The sequence below is a fragment of the Rissa tridactyla genome, chromosome 3, assembly GCF_028500815.1.
Source record: "Rissa tridactyla isolate bRisTri1 chromosome 3, bRisTri1.patW.cur.20221130, whole genome shotgun sequence".
Taxonomy (NCBI): Eukaryota; Metazoa; Chordata; class Aves; order Charadriiformes; family Laridae; genus Rissa; species Rissa tridactyla.
This window is the reverse complement of record NC_071468.1, coordinates 69,617,685-69,638,047: the sequence shown is the minus strand read 5'-3', so window position 1 is coordinate 69,638,047 and position 20,363 is coordinate 69,617,685. Positions and strand designations below refer to the sequence as shown.

At 37.3% G+C, this 20,363-nt stretch overlaps 1 protein-coding gene across 1 annotated transcript in view; it reads left to right on the top strand.

Annotated features, from left to right (window-relative positions):
• Positions 1 to 20,363, top strand: part of NKAIN2 (sodium/potassium transporting ATPase interacting 2) — a 565,330-nt gene that overhangs the window by 303,307 nt on the left and 241,660 nt on the right. Inside the window, exon 3 of the mRNA XM_054197204.1 lies at positions 920 to 1,000. Within this exon, the coding sequence (XP_054053179.1) occupies positions 920 to 1,000 (81 nt within the window). The remainder of the gene's footprint in view (positions 1 to 919; positions 1,001 to 20,363) is intronic.

The window sequence follows — 20,363 nt, the reverse complement described above, 5'->3', positions numbered from 1 at the left end:
CCAAGGGAAGTTCTCAAGCACAAATATTAGATAACAGTAGCAACAGCAGGTCAAACTTTATTATACAAGATCCTCCAGCATTACGGCAGGGAAATGTAGTTTCCAGTCCTAGCACGTAAGGTCTTATGAATACAAAAAAGAAGTCAAGGAATAGACAGAAAGAGAGAAAACATATACTCCATTACTCACATCAGAAGTGTGAATAAGAAGTTTGGCAACCACCAATAAACAGATATTGCTTAAGCATGAATACTTGTCCTATACACTGTAAAATAAAACAAAGTAAAAACAAACAACAAAAAAACCCAGAGAAACTGGCAATTTAAAGTACGGTCTGCCCCTGAGGGTGTTGAAAAATTATGAACGATGCTTTGGAATATCACAGAATATATTGATAGAGGCAGCTGTCATGACCAAATCCCTCCCTATTTTGTAGAAATAGTGCAAAATAACCTATATATAGGTTTAGTTTTTTGAGACTAAATCCAAAGTGTGGCAGAAGCCAGTGCCTACTTCAATTAGACTTTGTTATTTAGTAAGTTATATTTGAATAAACATTTGAATAAACAGCTTTGCACTTCTCGCATAAAATTGATATTACATGCCCCTCTTGATATTGCAGTATTCCCCATTTGAACAATAATAAGAGATCGGATTAGTCTCTATTCAAATGTCAGATCGCTCAACTGTTTTCTCAGATACAGATTTTCTGATGTGTCAGAGTACTCACTAGGTCACTCTAGATTTTGTCTGTGAAAGGGAAAAATTTATTCTTGATTCTCTATGTAACATTTTTATTCATATGCACCAGATTTATAGTCTGTTTTTGTCTTGGATTGAACTAATGGTCTAATAAACTAAGTTTAACTCAGTTGATCCTGAAATTATTAATGCACTGTTTCTCTCTTCCTCCCTGCAGTATGCTGTCTGGCTGGTCCTTTGGGTTACCTGGAACGTGTTTGTTATCTGCTTCTATTTGGAGGCTGGCGACCTTTCAAAGGTAATTTACCACTGGATACATTTAAGCCATCAGCACTGTGTTAACATGCCCCAGTTGAAAAGCTGTGTTTTGTTTTACTCATCCTCTAGGTGTTGTTAGAATGAGGATAGTAAGATGGAAATTTGGAGTATTCTGGAAACATTAGAAACTTTTAATTTAGACTAATAATAATGAGCATATACCTTCTGATGCCCACAACAACAATGGTATATATTTTTTAAAAGAGAATTGCCTCTTTTTGCCCCCTCAGTAACTCTGCAATGCAAATTTCAACTCTGTGAGAGATATTAATTAGTGATTTCATGAATACAAAAAGTTACCATCTCAACGTTCAACTAGTATTTTTTGTACCATTTAGCTTGCTGTTACTTAGCTGGATTCCTTTCAGGGGTCTTATACTACGGCATAATAATTATAAAACAAGGTGTCTCGTTAAATTGAAATGTAGACTGAGGTACCAGAATAGATTGCCATTTGGCTACAGCAGTTTTTAACTTTGTTTCTTCTGGTAGGAATGAACACTTATACACTGTTGAAATCCATAGGAAAAATATATTTACCTAAGAATTCCATGCTTGTAGGGTTTTATTGACATTGTAAGTGATAACACATAAAGTGACAGTCGGTAATGGGCTCAAATCAACATCTCAAACCAAAACTCCTACTTTCTAAGGTATTCCCAGAAGGCTGGCAATCTGTGGGATAAAAGATTAGCAGTGGTAACAAATTATGTTATTAAACTAATAAGCTTCAACTGAGTCTAAATATTGCTGTCCATGCTGAGTTATGTTTGCAGTAGTGTGAACTGACCATCAAGGAAAATCCCACGTGTGAAAAAGATCACATTCTCTCTTTGACTCAGATATTTAATTGCTGTTCCTTATTAAAGGGAGCTTAGTCCAACTGTAAATTAAAGATGTAATTCTCTGATCCTTTGTGAGTTACTGATATGTTATGATGCAGAAAGTTAAACACAATTATAGGAAGAATAAATGAGGCAAAAATACTTCCTTACCTGTATTTTCTCTCAAATCACCCCCAAAGTAGAGACTGGGATATTTCATCCCCATGTATTGTGTTTTTTCAAAAGATGCAGACTTCAAAAGGATCAGAATTTCATTTCCTGAGGGCATAAAGTAATTTTCTGCAGGTAAAATGATACAATTTCTGGGTTTTATACCTTCAGACAGGCCCAATCACATTAAAAGCTTGGCAAAAACATAGTAAATAAAATAACTTGCATATATTATCTTTTATTTGGTTATAATGCTTTCCGTATTGCTAAGTGAACTAATGTATATAACAAACCCGGCACCTGTTGTACAATTATACTCAACCCAATCCACCCTCCTTCCACCTACTTCTTTCAGCCACCTGTATTCCTAAACTTGCAAATGTTGGGATTCTTCTTGTGTCTGGGGAAGTGAAGGGAGCGGGAAGGAAGGGAGAAAGGAGAAACAGCTGTTTGAGCACTGTGTTTTAATGGGTACAAAACCAGCTTAAGAGCACTAGTTAAGTGCTACTTGTAATAAAGATGGGCCCAAACCAGTATCTAAATCTGGAAATGATTTTTTCTGTAGTCTAGGTCTGCGTCATCTAGAGTGTTTCCCAACCAACCGTATGGTTCAGGCTTATATTTGGATGCGGTTAAAATTGTTATTTGGTCTTTAGAGGTATTATTTGTTCCAGTGATATGATCTCCCTTGAAATACTCAGTATAGTATATTCCTTCCACTTCAGCTGGTTTTCAGAGCAGCAGCATTTGTAAAGAGAGGGAGAAAAGTTCCTAGAAAATAAATTTAAGAAATATGTGCAGATCAACTCATTATCTACAAAACGTATAATTCACACATGGGACGTCACTCTCCTCTTCTGTTTAACTGCACGTGGTACATCAGAACTTGATCAAATCTTCTGCAAGATCCAGGGCCCAGGAATATATGTCTAATAGAAAGATACCCATATATTTGGGTGGATAAAACTTATGTTCCTGTTCTAGATCCTTCAGAGGCTCCAACTGTTTTACAGATGTAGGAATCTTACAAAATGGATCATTTTAAGTTTTATGTCTCTCAGTCACATTCATACGTCTTGCACTGAATCTTCTTTATTATTTATATTTTCATCTGAGAATAATTGCAACTTCAAATCTGTAGTGATACTCCTGTGTATTTTTTTTGTGTTTGAAATGGCACGTAGAACCTTGAAAAAATCTTTGCGTCTGAATCGGTTCTAAATAGAGAATAAAAAATAACCTTTAGGTAAGTACTAGAGGGATGCCTCTGAGGTTGTAAACTATGAGAGAGGATCCTGCACAGCATGGCTTTAGGAATTGATAAGTTAAAATTACAGTCAAATAATAGTTCAGCTGGGTATAGTTTATTTTTATATGTATAATTTATAGCTTTCTACAAAATAGAATAAAAGAAAGGCTTTTTTAAAAAAGTTTTGAGAACAGCTTTTATTCTATGTGTATGTACATCAATTTTTCCATCATCATCTGCTGATACAATGGACAGGATGTATTTCAATTGTTATGTACCTTATTACAAAAGGCTTGCTAGCTTCATCCTTTTTTATTTTAGTTGTGGAGCGGTAGGTCACAACATTTTTACAGCATCTCCTTATTACACTTGATCAGGCCTGCAAATACTCAGAAGTTTTTAGAACAATGAGGTAATCATCTCTGAAGAGACTGAGGATGCTCAAGGATTATTGGGGAACAGCCATGCAAATCTGTTTGCGTTATACATCATTGCAATCATATGTGTCTTGGGGAAAATGGCATCACACTAAGTATTTTCTGTCCTTGAGTCATGGTAGTCTTTGCTGAAACTCTTCCATAGCAAGCTGGAATATTAATGGTTTTGTAATAAAGGTTTGTAACAAAGAGGAAGGGCAATCACTTGTTAACATTGATTGTTATGTGGATCTGTGAATGAATGCCTAGAGAACCCACTTCTCGGACTTACTTTTCAGTATTACTCTTCAATAATATTTAATTAGTCTGTGTGTTGTTTGCTTGCTGGTGAGTGCCATACTCAGTATAAGTAGGACTTCAAGGTTTCAAGAGTGGTAATATTTATTTTGGCCTGTGGCTAAGCAACTGTAGCATACAAAAAGCATAACCTCTTGTCTTGAATGAGGCACATCTGAAGTACGCTAGTGAAACAAAAAGGAAAACATAACAGAAAGCATCTCTGAGAATATGTAGCATTTCAATGATTTGTTTAAATATATCAAGAAAGGACACAAGGGACTAGGTTCAACTATCTTGGAACAACAATAACAACAAAGCCCAAAACCACAACAAAAAGTAAACAGTCTGTGTAGCATTTTTTACTTTCTTCTTCAGACAAAACTCCCATTTACTTCTACGGGATTCGGCTGCAACCTCTGAATAAAGACCCTCAGTAGAAAGAGCGCTGCAAATGTTCACGTAATGAAGAAACAGCACTCTTGCTTCAAGGCTTCCCCCAATGATGTCTAAGGATCCCACAAGCAGAATAGAAGCAGAATTAGAACCATCAAACTCCCATTTTTAGTTTCAAAATGAGTAGACATTTTTTCACTGCAAAATTTGCATGGCTGAGGTTGCACTGCTCCCATCACAAGTGTGGGAGTGTAGAGATGCTGTTGCTGTCTGTTACTGGGAGTCAGGCGGAGGCTGGACTTGGGGTGCTGAACAAGGGGCACCAGCTGGGGTTCAGGTTCAAAGCAGCCCTTGCTGCACATGATCCCAGCCTTGTGCTAGTACTTTTGGTTCTCCTTGTATGCAATCCTGCTTGTGTGACCAGATACAGTAGCTCCCCTCTCACTGCCGCCTAGCTGAGCTCCAGTATTGCTTTGCTCTAGTCCCTACAGTACAATGTGAATGTGACCGAGAATACACTTTTTGCAAACTCATTTTATCTGTGAAAACTGACTTAGTTTCTATTTGTATGGCATTCTTGATATCTTCCTTATTTATACCTAATAACATACAAAGGTTACATTTAATATATTAAATCATAAGGTTGTACTTATATGTCTTTTGACACAAAAAATAAGGTGTTTGAAAGTCAAACACTCCAGTATCAAGAAATGCCAGAATTAAGGTTGCTTGTATAAGCATAATTTAGCTCCCTCTTCGCATTCATTTTTATACAGCTTTTAATTCTGCAGTCACACACAACTGTATTTTTTCTTTTTCACAATCCTTTCCTCAATCTCTGTACAGCATGGCCTATTTTAGAGATGAATCAGGTTTGTCAATTGAGTGAGGCTGCCATACTGGATCTTACTCCGTGTATTGCAGCAGTCAGAAAAGGCTTAATAAAGGGGCAAGGAAAAAAAAAATGTGCTTTTCTTATCATGTGTGGCCATTACATATTTTGTTTTCTCCTCATTGGCCGTTATGCAATTAATTTTCATACTTCATACAAGTAAATCCTGTACTTAACTCTGCTCTGAAAACATGTAGAATAGTACTATGAAAGCTTATGTACAGAATTGTAGCACCTAGGAACCCTAAGCACAGTGGCAATAACTTGGTGTTGCGTGCAAAGGGGCCAAGCGGTTTTGGCAGAAGATAAACCCCCTTGCGTTCTAACACTCCTCACCGAGGTGGGAGGCTAGGCGTGGCTAGGTTTAAATTCTGAGTGATGCCCAATTCAGCAGTATCAGTCCAATCGCGTTTAATATGTATTAAACTATCACGATTTGGATACACTAATAGTGGACTGCACCATCAGTCTAGTCATGCTCCTGAACTAGCACGGCCTCTCTCGAGTCTTTGGTCGCGTTCAGTGAGAAAGCGAAAAGACTAGCTACTTAAACAGTGCAGTTTATTTAAACAGCAGATATACAGGTTCTTTAGGATTGCCGGTGATAAATACACTGTCTGCAAAGCACGTGCAAATAAAGATATTGTTAAGTATACAAATGCGCGACAAAATTATAAATGATACAGCCTGGCTATAAATGTAGGGTAGAGATTCTCTAGAGAAATTTCTAAGTCCCCAAGAAAGCACTCGGTGTAATCGAAGTCTTACCCAAAGGCGTCCCTATGGGGGGAAAGAAAGGCTCAGCCCGTCGACTGATCCCGGAAATCAGCGATGGAATTCTTCGTGATGGTGTCTTCCCTGACATCCCCTCTCTCTTGGGCTATTTTATACTATTTTTTATCTTCAAAGTGGAGTTTGAGTGACTTTAGTCATATGTACTTTTATTATAATTAATGTATTCAAGGAGCAGTGTTCACACCTTGGGGGCGGATAGCCTCCGGGATGGAGGTGTGTTTTGGTACATTGTGGTGAGCAAAGTTCGCACAAAGGACAGCATTTCATCAACATTTGACGAAATGCTGGCTTGGGTGGTGTGTAGGCCGCTTATCTGTTCCGTAGTACCATCTTGTCCCCATATCTGCTATTCATCACAAGAGAAGGCCACGGAACAAGCGCGTTCTGTTCCATCCCTCGTATAGTTTTGCAAACAACCTTGTACAGGGAATCACAGATGTGGCATTCTTCGCGTGCTAGCTGCGGCTGTATTCTACCTCAGAAGCCTCTTGATTTTATGACTTTCCTTAATGTGTGAACAATGCTGTATTTTTGTATTCTTGGCCAGTTTAGTAATTATTCCACACTTGGTTTAACTGCAAGCGTCTGAGTCTGCTCAAAACCAAGAGAGAAGCATACCAGAGATGGAAAAGTGGCTGAATACCCATTGAGAACTACAGGGGCATTGCCAGGGCATGCAGAGATGCAGTTAGGAAATCAAAAGCTCAGCTCAAATTGAAACTGGCCAGAGAAGTCAAAAACTACAAGAAAGGGTTCTTCAGGTACATAAAAACCAATCAGAAACAGAAGGAAAATAGTGGCCCACTGTTAAACAGGAGAGTGAATTAGTCACCAACAATGCTGGAAGGGCAGAGGTTCTCAACACTTTCTTCACCTCTGTCTTTACCAGCCCTGCTGGGGCCCAGGCCTTGGGAACAGCAATCCAGGTTGATGCAAACACAGACCCACCGTCAGTGACGGAAGAGTTGGTATGTGAACTATGTGAAGCTTGACCCCTACAAATCGATGGGCCCTGACAATACCCACCCGAGAGCGTTAAGAGCGCTGTCTGATGTTGCAAGGCCGCTCTCCATAATCTTTCAGAAGTCAGGGAGATCAGGGGACATGCCAGAAGACTGGAAGAAGGCTAATGTCACCCCCATCTACAAGAAGGGCTTAAAGGAGGATCCAGGAAATTACAGGCCCATCAGTCTCACGTCAGTCCGTGGAAAAGTTATGGAACGAATCCTCCTGGGGACCATTCACAAGTCAAATGAATCATGTGACTAGGACAAGCCAGCATGGATTCACCAATGGCAAATTGTGCTTGACAAACCTGATCGCCTTCTATGACAAAGTAACCCGCTCAGTTTATGTGGGGCGACCAGTGGACATTGTCTGAACAGTTCCCCACAGCCTCCTGCTGCAGAAACTGATGTGTTACGGTCCAGACAAGTGGTCTGTGTGATGGGTGGGGAACTGGCTGACAGGCCACATCCAGAGGGTGGTGGTAAATAGCTCCTTTTCAAACTGGCAACCTGTCACAGGTGGGGTCCCCAGTGATCAATATTGAGCCCAATGCTGTTTAATGTCTTCATAAGTGATTTGGATGGTGGGATCAAGTGTGTGCTGAGGAAGTTTGCTGATGACCCCAAACTGTGGGGAGAAGTGGACACTTTGGAAGGGAGAGCCACCCTGCAGGAAGACCTGGGTAAGTCTGGAAAAGTGGGCTAACAAGAACTTTATGAAGTTCAACAAGGACAAGTGTAAGGTCTTGCACCTGGGAAAACATAACCCAGTAATGCAGCACAGGTTGGGATCTACCTGGCTGTGGAAAGGGACCTGGGGGTCCTGGTGGACAACAAGCTCAATATGAGTGAACAGTGTGCTGCTGCGGCAATGAAAGCCAACAGGGTGCTGGGTTGCATCTACAAGGGCGTCACCAGCACAGATAAAGAAGTCATTATCCCACTCTACTCAGCACATGTCAGGCCACACCTGGAATACTGCCTTCAGTTTTGGTTCCCACTAGACAAAAAAGTTGCTATTTTCATTCAAATGAGGTTAATTCCTTTCCTATATTGTCCTGAGCTGCAACAGGGGGAACATGAAAGAATAGGAAAGATCAAAAAAAAGACTTATTTAAAACTTAAGTTGTTAAATATGAGACAAAGAACTGAATGTCTTGTAGTTGTTAAAATGTAAACTAAAGAAAAATATATAATCAGGTTGTTTTCTGCCAGAAGTTCTAAGGGAAATAAAATGTTTCTGAACACATTGTCTCCTACCCGCCCCAAATATCTGCAAATATAAGATAACTTATACCCACAAAATCATAGACTAATTCATGTTGGAAGAGACGTCTCAAGGTCATTTAATCCAGTCTCCTACTCAGAGCAGCACCAACTTCAAAGTTAGATCAGGTTGCTCAGAGTTTTAGCCAGTCAAGTTTTAAAAGTCTCCAAGGATGGAAATTTCACAACCTCTAGTTCTTAACCATTCTCACTGTGAAAATTTTTCTCCTGATATGCAGTTTCCGTTGCTGAAATCTGTGACATTGCTTCTTGTTGTCTCATAGTGTACCTCTGAGAAGAGTCATGCTCCATCTTTTCTAACACCCTCTTTAGGCTTTTAACTGAAGTTGAGTACTTCAGCTTTCTTTTTGTCCTTTCTGTAGTTGAATACCTATTTCCAGCCACACGCAGTTTGTCGCACCTCACAAGAAAAAAGCTAATTGTCATATAATAAATAACCGGTTCACTTTTCACAATTTTACATGCTTTCCTATGGAAGATAATTGAAGGGTCTTCACATATGTTTAAAGCTATAAAGTGTCTTAAGTAAAATGCAGAAAGATGAAGGTTGTTCTTGTTATCTGGAAGAAGTAACAACACATTCAAAAAGAATTAGAATCCTTTAGTTCAAAGACAATTCAGTGTATGTCAACGTTTAAGTTGTTTGATACTGTATTTAAGGAAATACTGAAAACATTGCATATAAACCTTGCGGTCAAATAAAATGCTGAAAATGTATAACTCTTCCCCTTTCCTGGTGAGGTAGTGTATGAATCAGGTAGGTTAACCAAAACTTGGTGAAGGCTCCCCAGTATCTGATAGGGAGCAGGAGGAAGGCAATAGAATGGCATTGCTGGGGAATACCCCTGGGGAGAGAGACTGCTCTGGGAGTCCAGAGAAACTACTGGAGAAATGAAGGTTTAGGGAGAGAGTTTGCTGCTGGTTTGTTATCTGCAAGTATTACCCACTCTGTAGCTGAACTGCAAGTTTGACTGTTTTCCACATCATGAAAGCAGAGTAATAAAGACAAATGTAAGAAATCATTTAGGTGGAATTCCCCAACTGACAATGTACACTGTGATTAAAATCAGCATTTTCATACTCCTAGTCATGGTTCATAGTAAAGTAAGGCCAGAAGGGACTTCAAGATATGGGTAGTCCATTCTCCTGCCTCCAGCCAGGCTCAGGAACCAACCAGGACTATGGGAGACCATTAGACACAAAAGATCTTGAGGAGGAAACAAGCAGTTTAGAAATCCACACACAGCTGATGTTCATGCATTGGCAACTTTTCACCACTGATAAATCCAATTCTACCTTGGTGACCTGAGATCTTAGTCCAGGATTAGACAGATATGTAATGCAGCCCATCCTTTCTCTTTTACTTTTCCATTGTATGACGCTAATGGGAGGAGTAAGAGACAGCAATGGTCGTAGCACTTCCTGCCAGCAGAAGAATTAACGTCAGCCCTGCATTGATGGTTGGGATAAATGGAAGGGGTGGGAGAAAATACAGAGCCCATGTTTCCTCCTACCATTCCATTTGTCCCCACCACCTTATCCAGCAAAGTTGTAAGGAACAACCAGAAACAGGCACCTCCTAGTATTTTTCCTCTTGAATATCCCAATATTGGCAAGCACACATCCACCTATGTGTCTGATTTTCACATGCCACTGCCTGGATTGGTACCTTGTTGCTCTGAAGTGCAGTTTATATCCGTATGCAAATTAGCTGCAATAATGTAAATTACTTTAGGATATGATTTGCATATCTTGTCACTCATGATGCTTAAAAAACATGCTGGCTATGAGTGCTGAACAAGTTATGCAGCTAATATACTCTGATTTTAAAGGGACAGTTTGGTGCCTAGATGAAGCTGATGAAAGAAGGAAACAAAAGAAATGGTTCATTCATCTTCAGTGTAACTCAGTAGTAACAAAGCAATGAACTTGGCAACAAGACGGATTTTACACCAGTTACACATTCATTCTACATTACTTCTTGTCCATTAGTATAATCGTTATACGGCTACACGTTATAATCGTTATACGTTATACATCTACTAATTATTTTTGTAAGGTGGTGGTTCTTAACAGTTAAATATCAATATTGCACATGCTCTAATAAAACAACCTGCAGGATGTTTAATTTTGAACATATTACCTTCCTTGGATGTTGTTTTAACAGATGTCCTGTTAAGATAACAGAGAAATTAAATTAGTTTTCAACTCAAAGCATCTGGTTAACTTTGTAGGTAAATGCCTTTGAGCGGTAAATCTGACCAGGGTTTTCAGATAAATAGCTATCAGAATGTTTTAAGTCAATGACTTTATTTTTTCACTTCTATTACTTAGGGCAGATTTGACATGCTTGATCATATATCTAACAGATGAAAATTGAAAATAGTGCTGGCAACCAGCAGTGTTAGGTTATTCTGAGGGTAGTTTCATGGGTAGATACTATTAAGCATGCTTATGGTTTCAGATAATTTAGTTTTGCAGCAATTTTTTGTAAATCTCAAGATCTTTACCAGCTAGAAGATAACTGATTATAAAATTTAAACTGTTTATTACTGTAGACATAGCATATGGTGGAAAACATTTAGATAAAAGTGGAATTTTTCATCTCTTTAATGGTGAAGTAAATTGATAGGCAATCATTCAAAGTATAGAAAAATATGAAATATGGTTGTATAGATTTATTATGCAAAGTTTATCTTTTATAATTCTAGGACATATTTTTTGTTGAGTTCATGAATAAACATACATCTGCATGTTGATTTATATATGCACACTTTTTCCCATAATCTAATAGTTATGCACTGAGTAAAGGAACACATGAAAATGAGTAAGTGTAGTGACTGATCAGGTGGTAATTCTATATGATAATTTACATATGTGCGTAGATATTGTATAAATATCATATATGTGTGTACCTAAGTATTAAGTACCTTAGTTGTACTGTTAAGATCAGTAAGCAGTTACTTTAGTTACTTTATGCCTCACAACTGCATATATTATAGTTACATGAGGTTTTAGTATATATCTAAAGGCAGTACCATGGATATTTCTGCAAGTCTTTCAAATGCTACAGCCAAAGCATTGCAGAAAAAACCCAAACATATATTTATGAGATTACTTTTTAATATTTATTAATTATATTGCAGTACCATCTAGTGGCCCCAATTTGATATCAGGGTGCCATTATCCTGTGAGCCCCAGACACATGTAATATAAATAGAGCCTGTCCTAAATGGTGCATAGTCTTAGCATGTGATGAAAGAGAATAAGTGTGAACCAACAAATAAGACACTAGAGGGAGATTGAAATCTTTGAAATTCCTCATGAAGTCTGGATTTTCTCAACTTTCTCATCAAGTTTTCCCCATGTTTCTCATCAATGTGAGGAGGGATAGGCAAGTGACACAAAGCCCTACTTTTGATTGGGCAGCAATCTGTAAGGAAATCACTTTTGAATGGTGTAGTGCAGCATTGTTAGCATTTCACCAGTTGTGTAAAGCAGTGGGGGAAGACCTTCTGGCTTTGCTTAAAATGAAAAAAAAGATAAATTTCTTTCCAGTGAAGCACATGCTCAGAAGATCACAGCTACAGAAGGCATGTTTGCTGTGATAGCTCTTCTTGGGAGTTGTCTGTGCCTCATAGACAGGACCTTTCCCATGGGTGTATATATATATATATATATATATATATATATGTATATCAGGCTCTGGAATGGGCTATGGACAAGCGCTGAAGTGTTATTTACCATAGTTGAGAGCTGGGGAGTCTGCCAGAGCACTTACTCATCTTTTGTAAAAGTATGAAAACATACAAAAATATGTTCTGCTTTTTAAAAATGAGTTAAATTTCACTGTCTCGTGGTGTCAGCTTTTTGTTTCATTATTTATTCTTTTTGAGTACTTACGCAATACTTTAAGATAGTCCTTAACAATTTGTTGTTCTAAATGTAGATGCAATGGCTAGAATGTACTTTCTCCACATCTGCTTTTCCTTGAAATAGAAATAAATAATTGACCTCCTAATTATAATCTATCAGATAAGCTCCATCTTCTGAACCAGGGGTCTACCAGAAGTTTCAAGGCAACACTAAAAAGATACATTTTCTGAGGAGTTCAGTATTACCTGGAATTTCTGAAGGAAAGAATTCTGATCCTTATGTCACTGAAAATTATGCCAGTGTTAATCTAGTAGGAAATAAAAATTCTGTCTTGCCTTCAGCATCTTTTCACATATGAATAAGCATTTATTGACCTGGGAAAGCAACATGATCTGTGAAGCACTCTTCTTTTTTGATCCTCTTTAATATTGTCCAAGAGTGATAGAACAGTGTGAGTGCTGCCAGCAAGCAGTGCAGTGTCATTTTTACCATACTCCTTTCTCACCACTGCAGTGGCAGCAGCAAGCTCACGGACCGTTCATAAGGTCATGCACTGAAAATGGCTGCAGTGGCTGATCATCTCTTACAGCGGTTCGTCATCTTATAATGCTCCGGATTTGCAGTTGCCCAAAACTGCTACTGAATGGCAGCAATCTGTACTATATGGATAAGTGAATTAACTAATGTCAACTTTGATAACTCTGTAGGATTTGACGATGAATTTTTATTAATTGTCCATAACAAACCAGAAAAATTATTCTCTGGCTAAACCTCATTGACTTCAGTGCTGTCACACTGCAGCTGACAGCACACTCTCAGCTTGTTTGGTTATGTTGATTCCGTATGCTCAGAATGAAGGACTAGCTATGAAAAATATTTGGTCTCCTTTTCTAATAACTCACTAAACTCGATGATTACCTTTGTGAATTTATCCCCAGAGTATAAGTTCACTCTAGTGTTGATGTTTTCAAAACTTGCTGATGCTGTTTCAATGACATTCATTTTAAGGGGCATCCTATCTATTCAGGACTAGACTGCTGTACTACGGCATTATGTCCCACTTAATCAGGCTACCACAAACACCTATTTGGGTAGAAATTGGATTCTGTGTTTTGAGGGTAGGATTTGATTGATGAAATAACCTCACGAATTGAACAAAAGTGTGGTTTATTGTGGGTTTCATTCTAAAAGCCTGTTCTTCAGCAGGCCACAGTGTAACTCAGGCTATTTTTCTTCCACCCTACAATAGTTGGCTAATTCAACAATAATGAGGCGATCAGTAACATGCTGTGTCTGAGTATCTCACCGGTATCTTTAAACTGCCAATGAACCCTTTTATAGAAAAACTGCTGTTTGCAATGTAGAGGGAGAGTAAGATCAGAGTGCTAAAAACTATGTGAAAAAAAAAATACTTCCTCCTCTACAGATAATTGAGATATACTTCACTACTCAGATGAAAAAAAAAAACCATGTTGGATTTGTCAGGCTTTTGACTTAAAAGTGAAAGGCTTGCTCTATCTATGTAAGGGTCCTGCCTATGACGTCCAATGAGATGTGCAAAGCAATCTCTGTCTTCCTCTTTCTCTCTTTTCTTGGCAATTTTGTATTTGTTACTCCTCTCTTTTCCTCCCTCAGCTTATTGAAGCTGAATATTTTGTTACTGTGGCTTTGCTCACCGCTGGCCCATTCCTCTGAGGCTTAGCACATCCAAGTGTATTCTAGCTGTTTTGGCTAAACTGGAAAGTTTTATTTTGCTTTGGAAATATGGGGAAACACTGCATTGTAGTGTAGTTTCATTTAAGTATTTGTCTTTAACTGCCACTTACAGAATACACTAAATGTTGTAATTCTGTACTTCACTGCCCACATGCACCTGATTTGTAGTGTTCCCACAACCCACAAATGTTCCTAAAACCCAAGTACAAGACAACTGTCCTGCAGCAGCAATGATGGGGATTGATTTGCTTTATGTGGAGAAGTTAAGCAGTTGGAATATACATGTTTATCTTGAAGTTCAACTTAAGGAAATTCTGTAAACATTTTTTCCTTATGAGAATAGTCGATATCATGTTTATGTAGGGGTGTGCGTTCCTTCATATGTTGCATATGACAGCATAATATAAATTTTAATGGAACATTGTTAAATATATTGCAGATATAATCTTGTTAATATACAGTATAAAAACTATTTGCATAAGTAGTCACATAAGAATAATATAAAAATGGATACCATGGGTTATGCAAAGGTTATCTGTGATCATTAGCATCTACCCAACGGCAGTTAATCCTAGGTGTTCAAGTGGCCATGTAAGAAATACTGCTAAGGGCAATACTGAAAGAGATTCCTCCATTGGAAAAGCTTTTATTTAAGCCTAGGGAACTAACCATTTGCTTTTACTGAGAAACAAACATGCACATATCGATCGATCTATCTATCTATCTATCTATCTATCTATCTATCTATCTATCTATCTATCGAGAGAGATATGTATACACACACACTTATTTGATCAGTGTTTTCCATTTCATTTGACAGCACATATATGCCATTCTGTATCTTGATTCTTTTTCTTTAATATTTTTTTTATTTCTTTATTCCTACAGGCATGAATTCTACAAAAAAAAAATCGAATTCTGTTCTTAGCTCTTGTTTATTTTACTTTTTTTGGTTTCATCAGATGTTTGTGTGTTATGTGTGCTTGGGTTTACATTTTGCAAAAATATCCCATCTTCTTTTAGTTATTCTGTCTTGAATAGTTCCTATCCTACTTGCCAAATACTGTCAGTGCCTTTGTGAATGGTTTAATGAATTTCAGTCGCATAAGTAGTTTCAGCTTAGCACAAGGATATACAATATAGCATAATTTCTGTAGAATCAGAAAACTTTTGAGCTTCTAACCGTGCATTTCTCATGATTGACAAACAATGATGGGGTTCAAAGCATGAGGTGTTTCCTAAAACTACAGCTTCTGTCTGTTGTGTTTGCCTTACTGAATTCTGTGCTTTTAATTTTTAATAAAGGAAAAAGTTATGAACTCAGACAGCTGTTTGGAAGAAGAGGTTACAGGAGTGCTTAGTAACAACAGACTATGATACTATGTAATTAGGTTTTTTTCTCTTCATTAGCATATACAACCTGCTACAGGAATGAGAATATAATGATAATTGCCAGACTCTTGGGTTTTCACACTTGGAAATAGTGTAAAGTACAAATCCAAAGTAATTGGGATTCTTTCAAGAAATGTCTCTCTCCGTGTAGTGAAAGCAGGAGCTTGTAACAAACTATGGAGACTTAATTTTGATGTTACATTTCTGGCAAAGCATCTCCAGGAGATAATAGTACTTATCCTGATTCAGGTCTCAAAAAGAAATTGAGTGTAGTAATCTTTAACTTATCATTAAAAGATGTTTGTCTGTGTCACAGTATGTAGCATTAATGATTCTGCAGAAGAGAGTTTTCTCTAAATGAAAAGTCACTGAAGACTAAAGTTTACTGAAAGAGTTCACATGGGAAGTTTGTTTGATTCCTGTACCCATTCTGTTTAGCTTTAGGCAATGTTTTCAGTTGTATTTCACAAGCAAAAAATGTGTCCATTAAAAAGAACGTATAAAAAGTAATATTTTTTTTTTTACACTGATAGTATCAAGTATCATCCCTTCCATGTCTCATACAGAGGCAGTGCAAAATATTACAAGCACAAGTGGCAAATTACATATAAGTAGAGTGTTTTTTTCACATATAACTTATGTCTTCGATAACCCAAACTGTAAAAAATTATTTTCAAATAATATTCAAGTAATATGCTCTTTCTTTAAGATGGTGGCTTATAGGCATGAAAACATGGACTCATGGAAACCAACCAGTAAGCCGTTGTGACTCCAGCGTCTTTGGCTCCTTTTCAGCAGAACATGCCACTATGTGCTACCATCGTCCCATGCCCACATGACATGCCCCTTCCCATGTGTAGTTCTTCAGTCTCTCTTACATCTTCTTGTCACAGTTCCCCTGTTTTCCTAGACACCTGCCTGATGCGGCTGGTGATAGGCTGAAACACTCTTTGGAGATCCCTGCTTCCCTGCCTAGACTGCCAACGTAGCTCAGAGCAGATACCTGACTTCTAGGCAGCTAAAGTTAAATGAGCTGAATCCAACCCTAAGTGCTTATCAGCCATTGAATTCATGGTAGTTAAGCACAACGGGATGCCTTCCTTTACCATCAAGCTCCTAATATATTTAAAAATCTGGTGCCATGGAGCCTAGATTGCATTTAAATTGGAATTTGAGTGTTTAGTCTGTTAGTAATTTCTGAAAATGGGGTTTGAGTTCTAGCAAAAAATTCCTTATGCTTTTTTAAAAATCCTGCATTTATTGATTTGCATTCAAGAAAAGGAGAAAGAATAGCAATGGTAGAGTTTTCATTTATAAACATACTGAAAAACTACTTCATGTTTTCAGTTGGAGTTGTATAGTTTATTTGATTCTTCTCCTTCATTGATTATCATTTTATTTCAGAGTAAGCCAGCGATGCTGCACATGAAATAAATTGAAAACCTGCCTACCATGTCCATGAAACAACGGGAGTCAGTTTTGAAAACCTTATGCAAAAAGTCATATCAACATGCAAATGAATAATAAGCATTTGGGTTTTCAGTTCAGAGCATGAATAGTTGAATTTAAAAAACTGAGATCCTTAAAAGGCAAGTGAAGTAAGTGTACACTTCAAAGAAAAGAGCAATGTCAAGATTTTGTGCCTCTATATTGATTGGTACTATAGAAGACACTCCTAAGAAGAAAAATGGAAAGACTGCATGAAAAATTCAAAGCAAAAGATCTGATCTGAAGATTTCCAATACTGAGCAAGGGATATATATTCAGCCTACTTAAAAATTTAAGGGTATATATTTATTAATGGGTGTTTCTTATCTGTAGTATTGTCTTTGTGATAGGCTTCATGGTACATGTTAGATAAGGTAAAAAGGGGAAAAAGGCAAACCGTTGAATATTTAAGTCCTTGTGCAAACAAATATTTTATTTTACTTTTTTAGAATTAAGTATTAAACTAAAAATATGGAACTCCTCTATTTTATACATAGAAAGTCACATGTCACTATGTTAAGTATAAAGCCCTTTGGGATGATGATTTGCTTTATCATTAGGATGAAAAAGGAAAAAAAAAAAAAAAAAGCAGATTACATATTCATGTGTTACTGATGTATTGAGAAAGATATACCCATATGTCCAGAATATCTTGCCTCTTTTGCTCCTCTACTTAGGTGATGCTAAATTACCTATAGTAGAATTATGGAAACATAAAGATGGACTAGATCTCCTAGCATCAAACCAAAACGATTTTACTGAATACCTTTGACCTTTTATGAACAGGCAGGACAAACATTCTCTTTATTATACCATCTGCATGTTGAAAGACATTTATCATGCTGATCCTTAATTTTTTTTCTCTTCTCTAGACAAAGTAAATACATTTCTTTCATGTTTCCTTATTGCTCATTTTTTCTAGGTCCCTTATTCTTATGTTCTTCTCTAGGTTCTTCCCATGAATTATCAAAAAAAAAAAAAAAAGATATTCCAGTTGAGACCTCACCAGCACCAAGTACAGCAGACCTATAGGACCTTTAATATTTTATCTATAAAGCTGCCATTAAGGCTTTACTGAACCAGATTTTCTGGGTTTTGCACAGAGCTACAGTGTTGATTCTTATTTCTGAGTCACTATTACAATCTCCTGCAGTTCTCTGCCATATTTTGCTACCTTGCCAAGTGTTACATACTTTCAATCTGTCTGATTTCTCCTGCCTACAGGAAATGCTTTGCTCTTTTCTTTATTTAATTCACCTCGTTGTTCTTGGGTCATCTCTTCAATTTGTGGAGATCATTTGAATTGCAGTCCTGCCCTCTGCAGTGTTTGCTATCCTTCTTCTGCATGATATAAAGTTTTCAATTCTATTACCCAAATCATTCATGAAAATATTAATAGAGTTGAATCTGGAGTGGATGCCCACCTTCCACTTCAAACCCTTTCTTAGCCTAAAAGCCAAACACAGATAAATACTTTTGTGAACAGGTTTTAAACCAGCTGTGCAACTAGTGCATGGTGATTTCCATCCATTATGCACTTTCTTAGGTGGCACGTAAGTGACACCACGCAGCCCGGAGTCAGAAGCCAGAATAAAGTCAAGTACATCCTGTCTACTGCCCTGCCTCCCCAAAACTGCCACAGCCAACTCACCTGTCATAGCTGACGAAGGAAAGTTATTTTAGTATGAATTGCTCTGGAAAGCTCATAGAAGTATCTTTTTCATCTTACAATTTCATAAGAACACAGATATTGATGGATTAGCAATTTTGTTACAGAATCTCAGGGTCGAATACAGACTCACTCTTCTAAAACTGTAAAAAAAATCTGTCTTTCTGATTCTGTGTGGTTGCTCCTTCAGCTTTTTAATTAGTTCTGCTTTTTTTTTAGGCAGAAACCTCAGCTGAAATCGTGTCCCTGTTGAAGTCAATGCATGTGTGTTTGGTTTTTTTTTTTTTACTCCATTGACTAAAATGAGGCCAGAAGCTGACATAGACTCTTCAAGGGCTTCTCAAAGTGTCAAGTCTTATCCTTAAAAGCACGACGATGTCTTGCGAATTCTGCACATCAAAAACAATTTCATAATAGAAGAGAAGATTTTAGTTTCATTGATATGGAAATCATGTTATGGAGTATGCATCGTGCAAACATTCAGTGTCTAAACCAACACCGTGTAAGGCATGCATAGATAATTTCCATCCTTGCCAAAATGTTGTCAAATTAGATTTAGTAAAAAAGACGTACTGGTATTTATCATCATAAAACACAGATAAACATATGAGTAATGGTATGAGTTCTGTTTTGTTTGTTGGCTTTCATATTTCAGTGAACTTGGAATATAAAAGATGTGTGAATGTTAGGGGATCTGAATCTGTACATGAAGAAGTAAACATTTATTAATCTATTAAATATCATCTGCTCGCTGAATGAGCCAGTTATTTAACTGCAGGAACATGACTGTAGTTCAAATCACTTCACTGAACCTTGGGAGATTTGAGTCCATTTTTCAGCTCTGGCACAGATTTCCTGTAAATCAAAGCTTCTGCCTCAACTTCTGCTCCCAGTTCTTGCCAGTGTAAAACAAAGATGATTGCAGCTGCCTCTATGAAAAGAACAGCAACACAGTGAGGTTAAACTCAGTGTTCCTCAAGTGATTCACAGTACTAGTGGAGACACCTAACTCTGATGGTTCACCATGTCCTGTTCACATTGGGTAATTATTTGAAGCCTTGCTCATAGAAATAGTTCCCTTCCTCAGTGAAATTACAGCCTACTGCTACCATGACAAATATTCATCAATACATTTAACCTTTCTTCTGCTAACTTTTGCTATGGCTATAGTCATACGATATATTTTTATATTCAAATTAATTGTAGAATTTTATGGGAAAGAACAATTCTCGTATTAGAAACTATTCACTTCACCACCTGATGAATGACAGTCAGTTTGGTCCAAAGGTATTATTGTCTTTACTGATTTGATGAGTATAATTGGATTAGAGGGGTCTATTTGTCATATTAAGTTTCCAAGCTATGGGGAATTTGCTTTCTTTAAGAAGCTGGTGAAAGTAATATAAAAGATAAAGAAAATCAAAAGCAAGATTAGGCACTTTTACTTCTTCTTTCTGTATCATTTGAAAAAAAAAAGTGCTATCCTGAAAAATCACTGATAAAAAAATACAGAATTTCAGGGTTCCTGAAAGTTGCATATCTATGTTTTTTAAAATGATATTTTCTTGGGTTTTGCTTACTACTTCACAACAGTCAGTGAAAAAACATTGGTAGGAAATGTGTTGCAGAATCCTTGTAATGAATTATTTTGTCTGGATTTTGGATGAACAGATCTGGAAAACAGTCCCGGAGCACAAATCAACAATTCAATCTATTCTGCATTAGCTAAATGTAGTTGTAAGTGTGCCTTCCTTTTCTAGTTATCCTTGATGTTATAGAAGCCATATGAACAGTATTTTTCTGGAAATAGTATACTCACACACTTAATTAAAGATAAAACCTGGTCACAATGCAGTCTGCCACTTTGG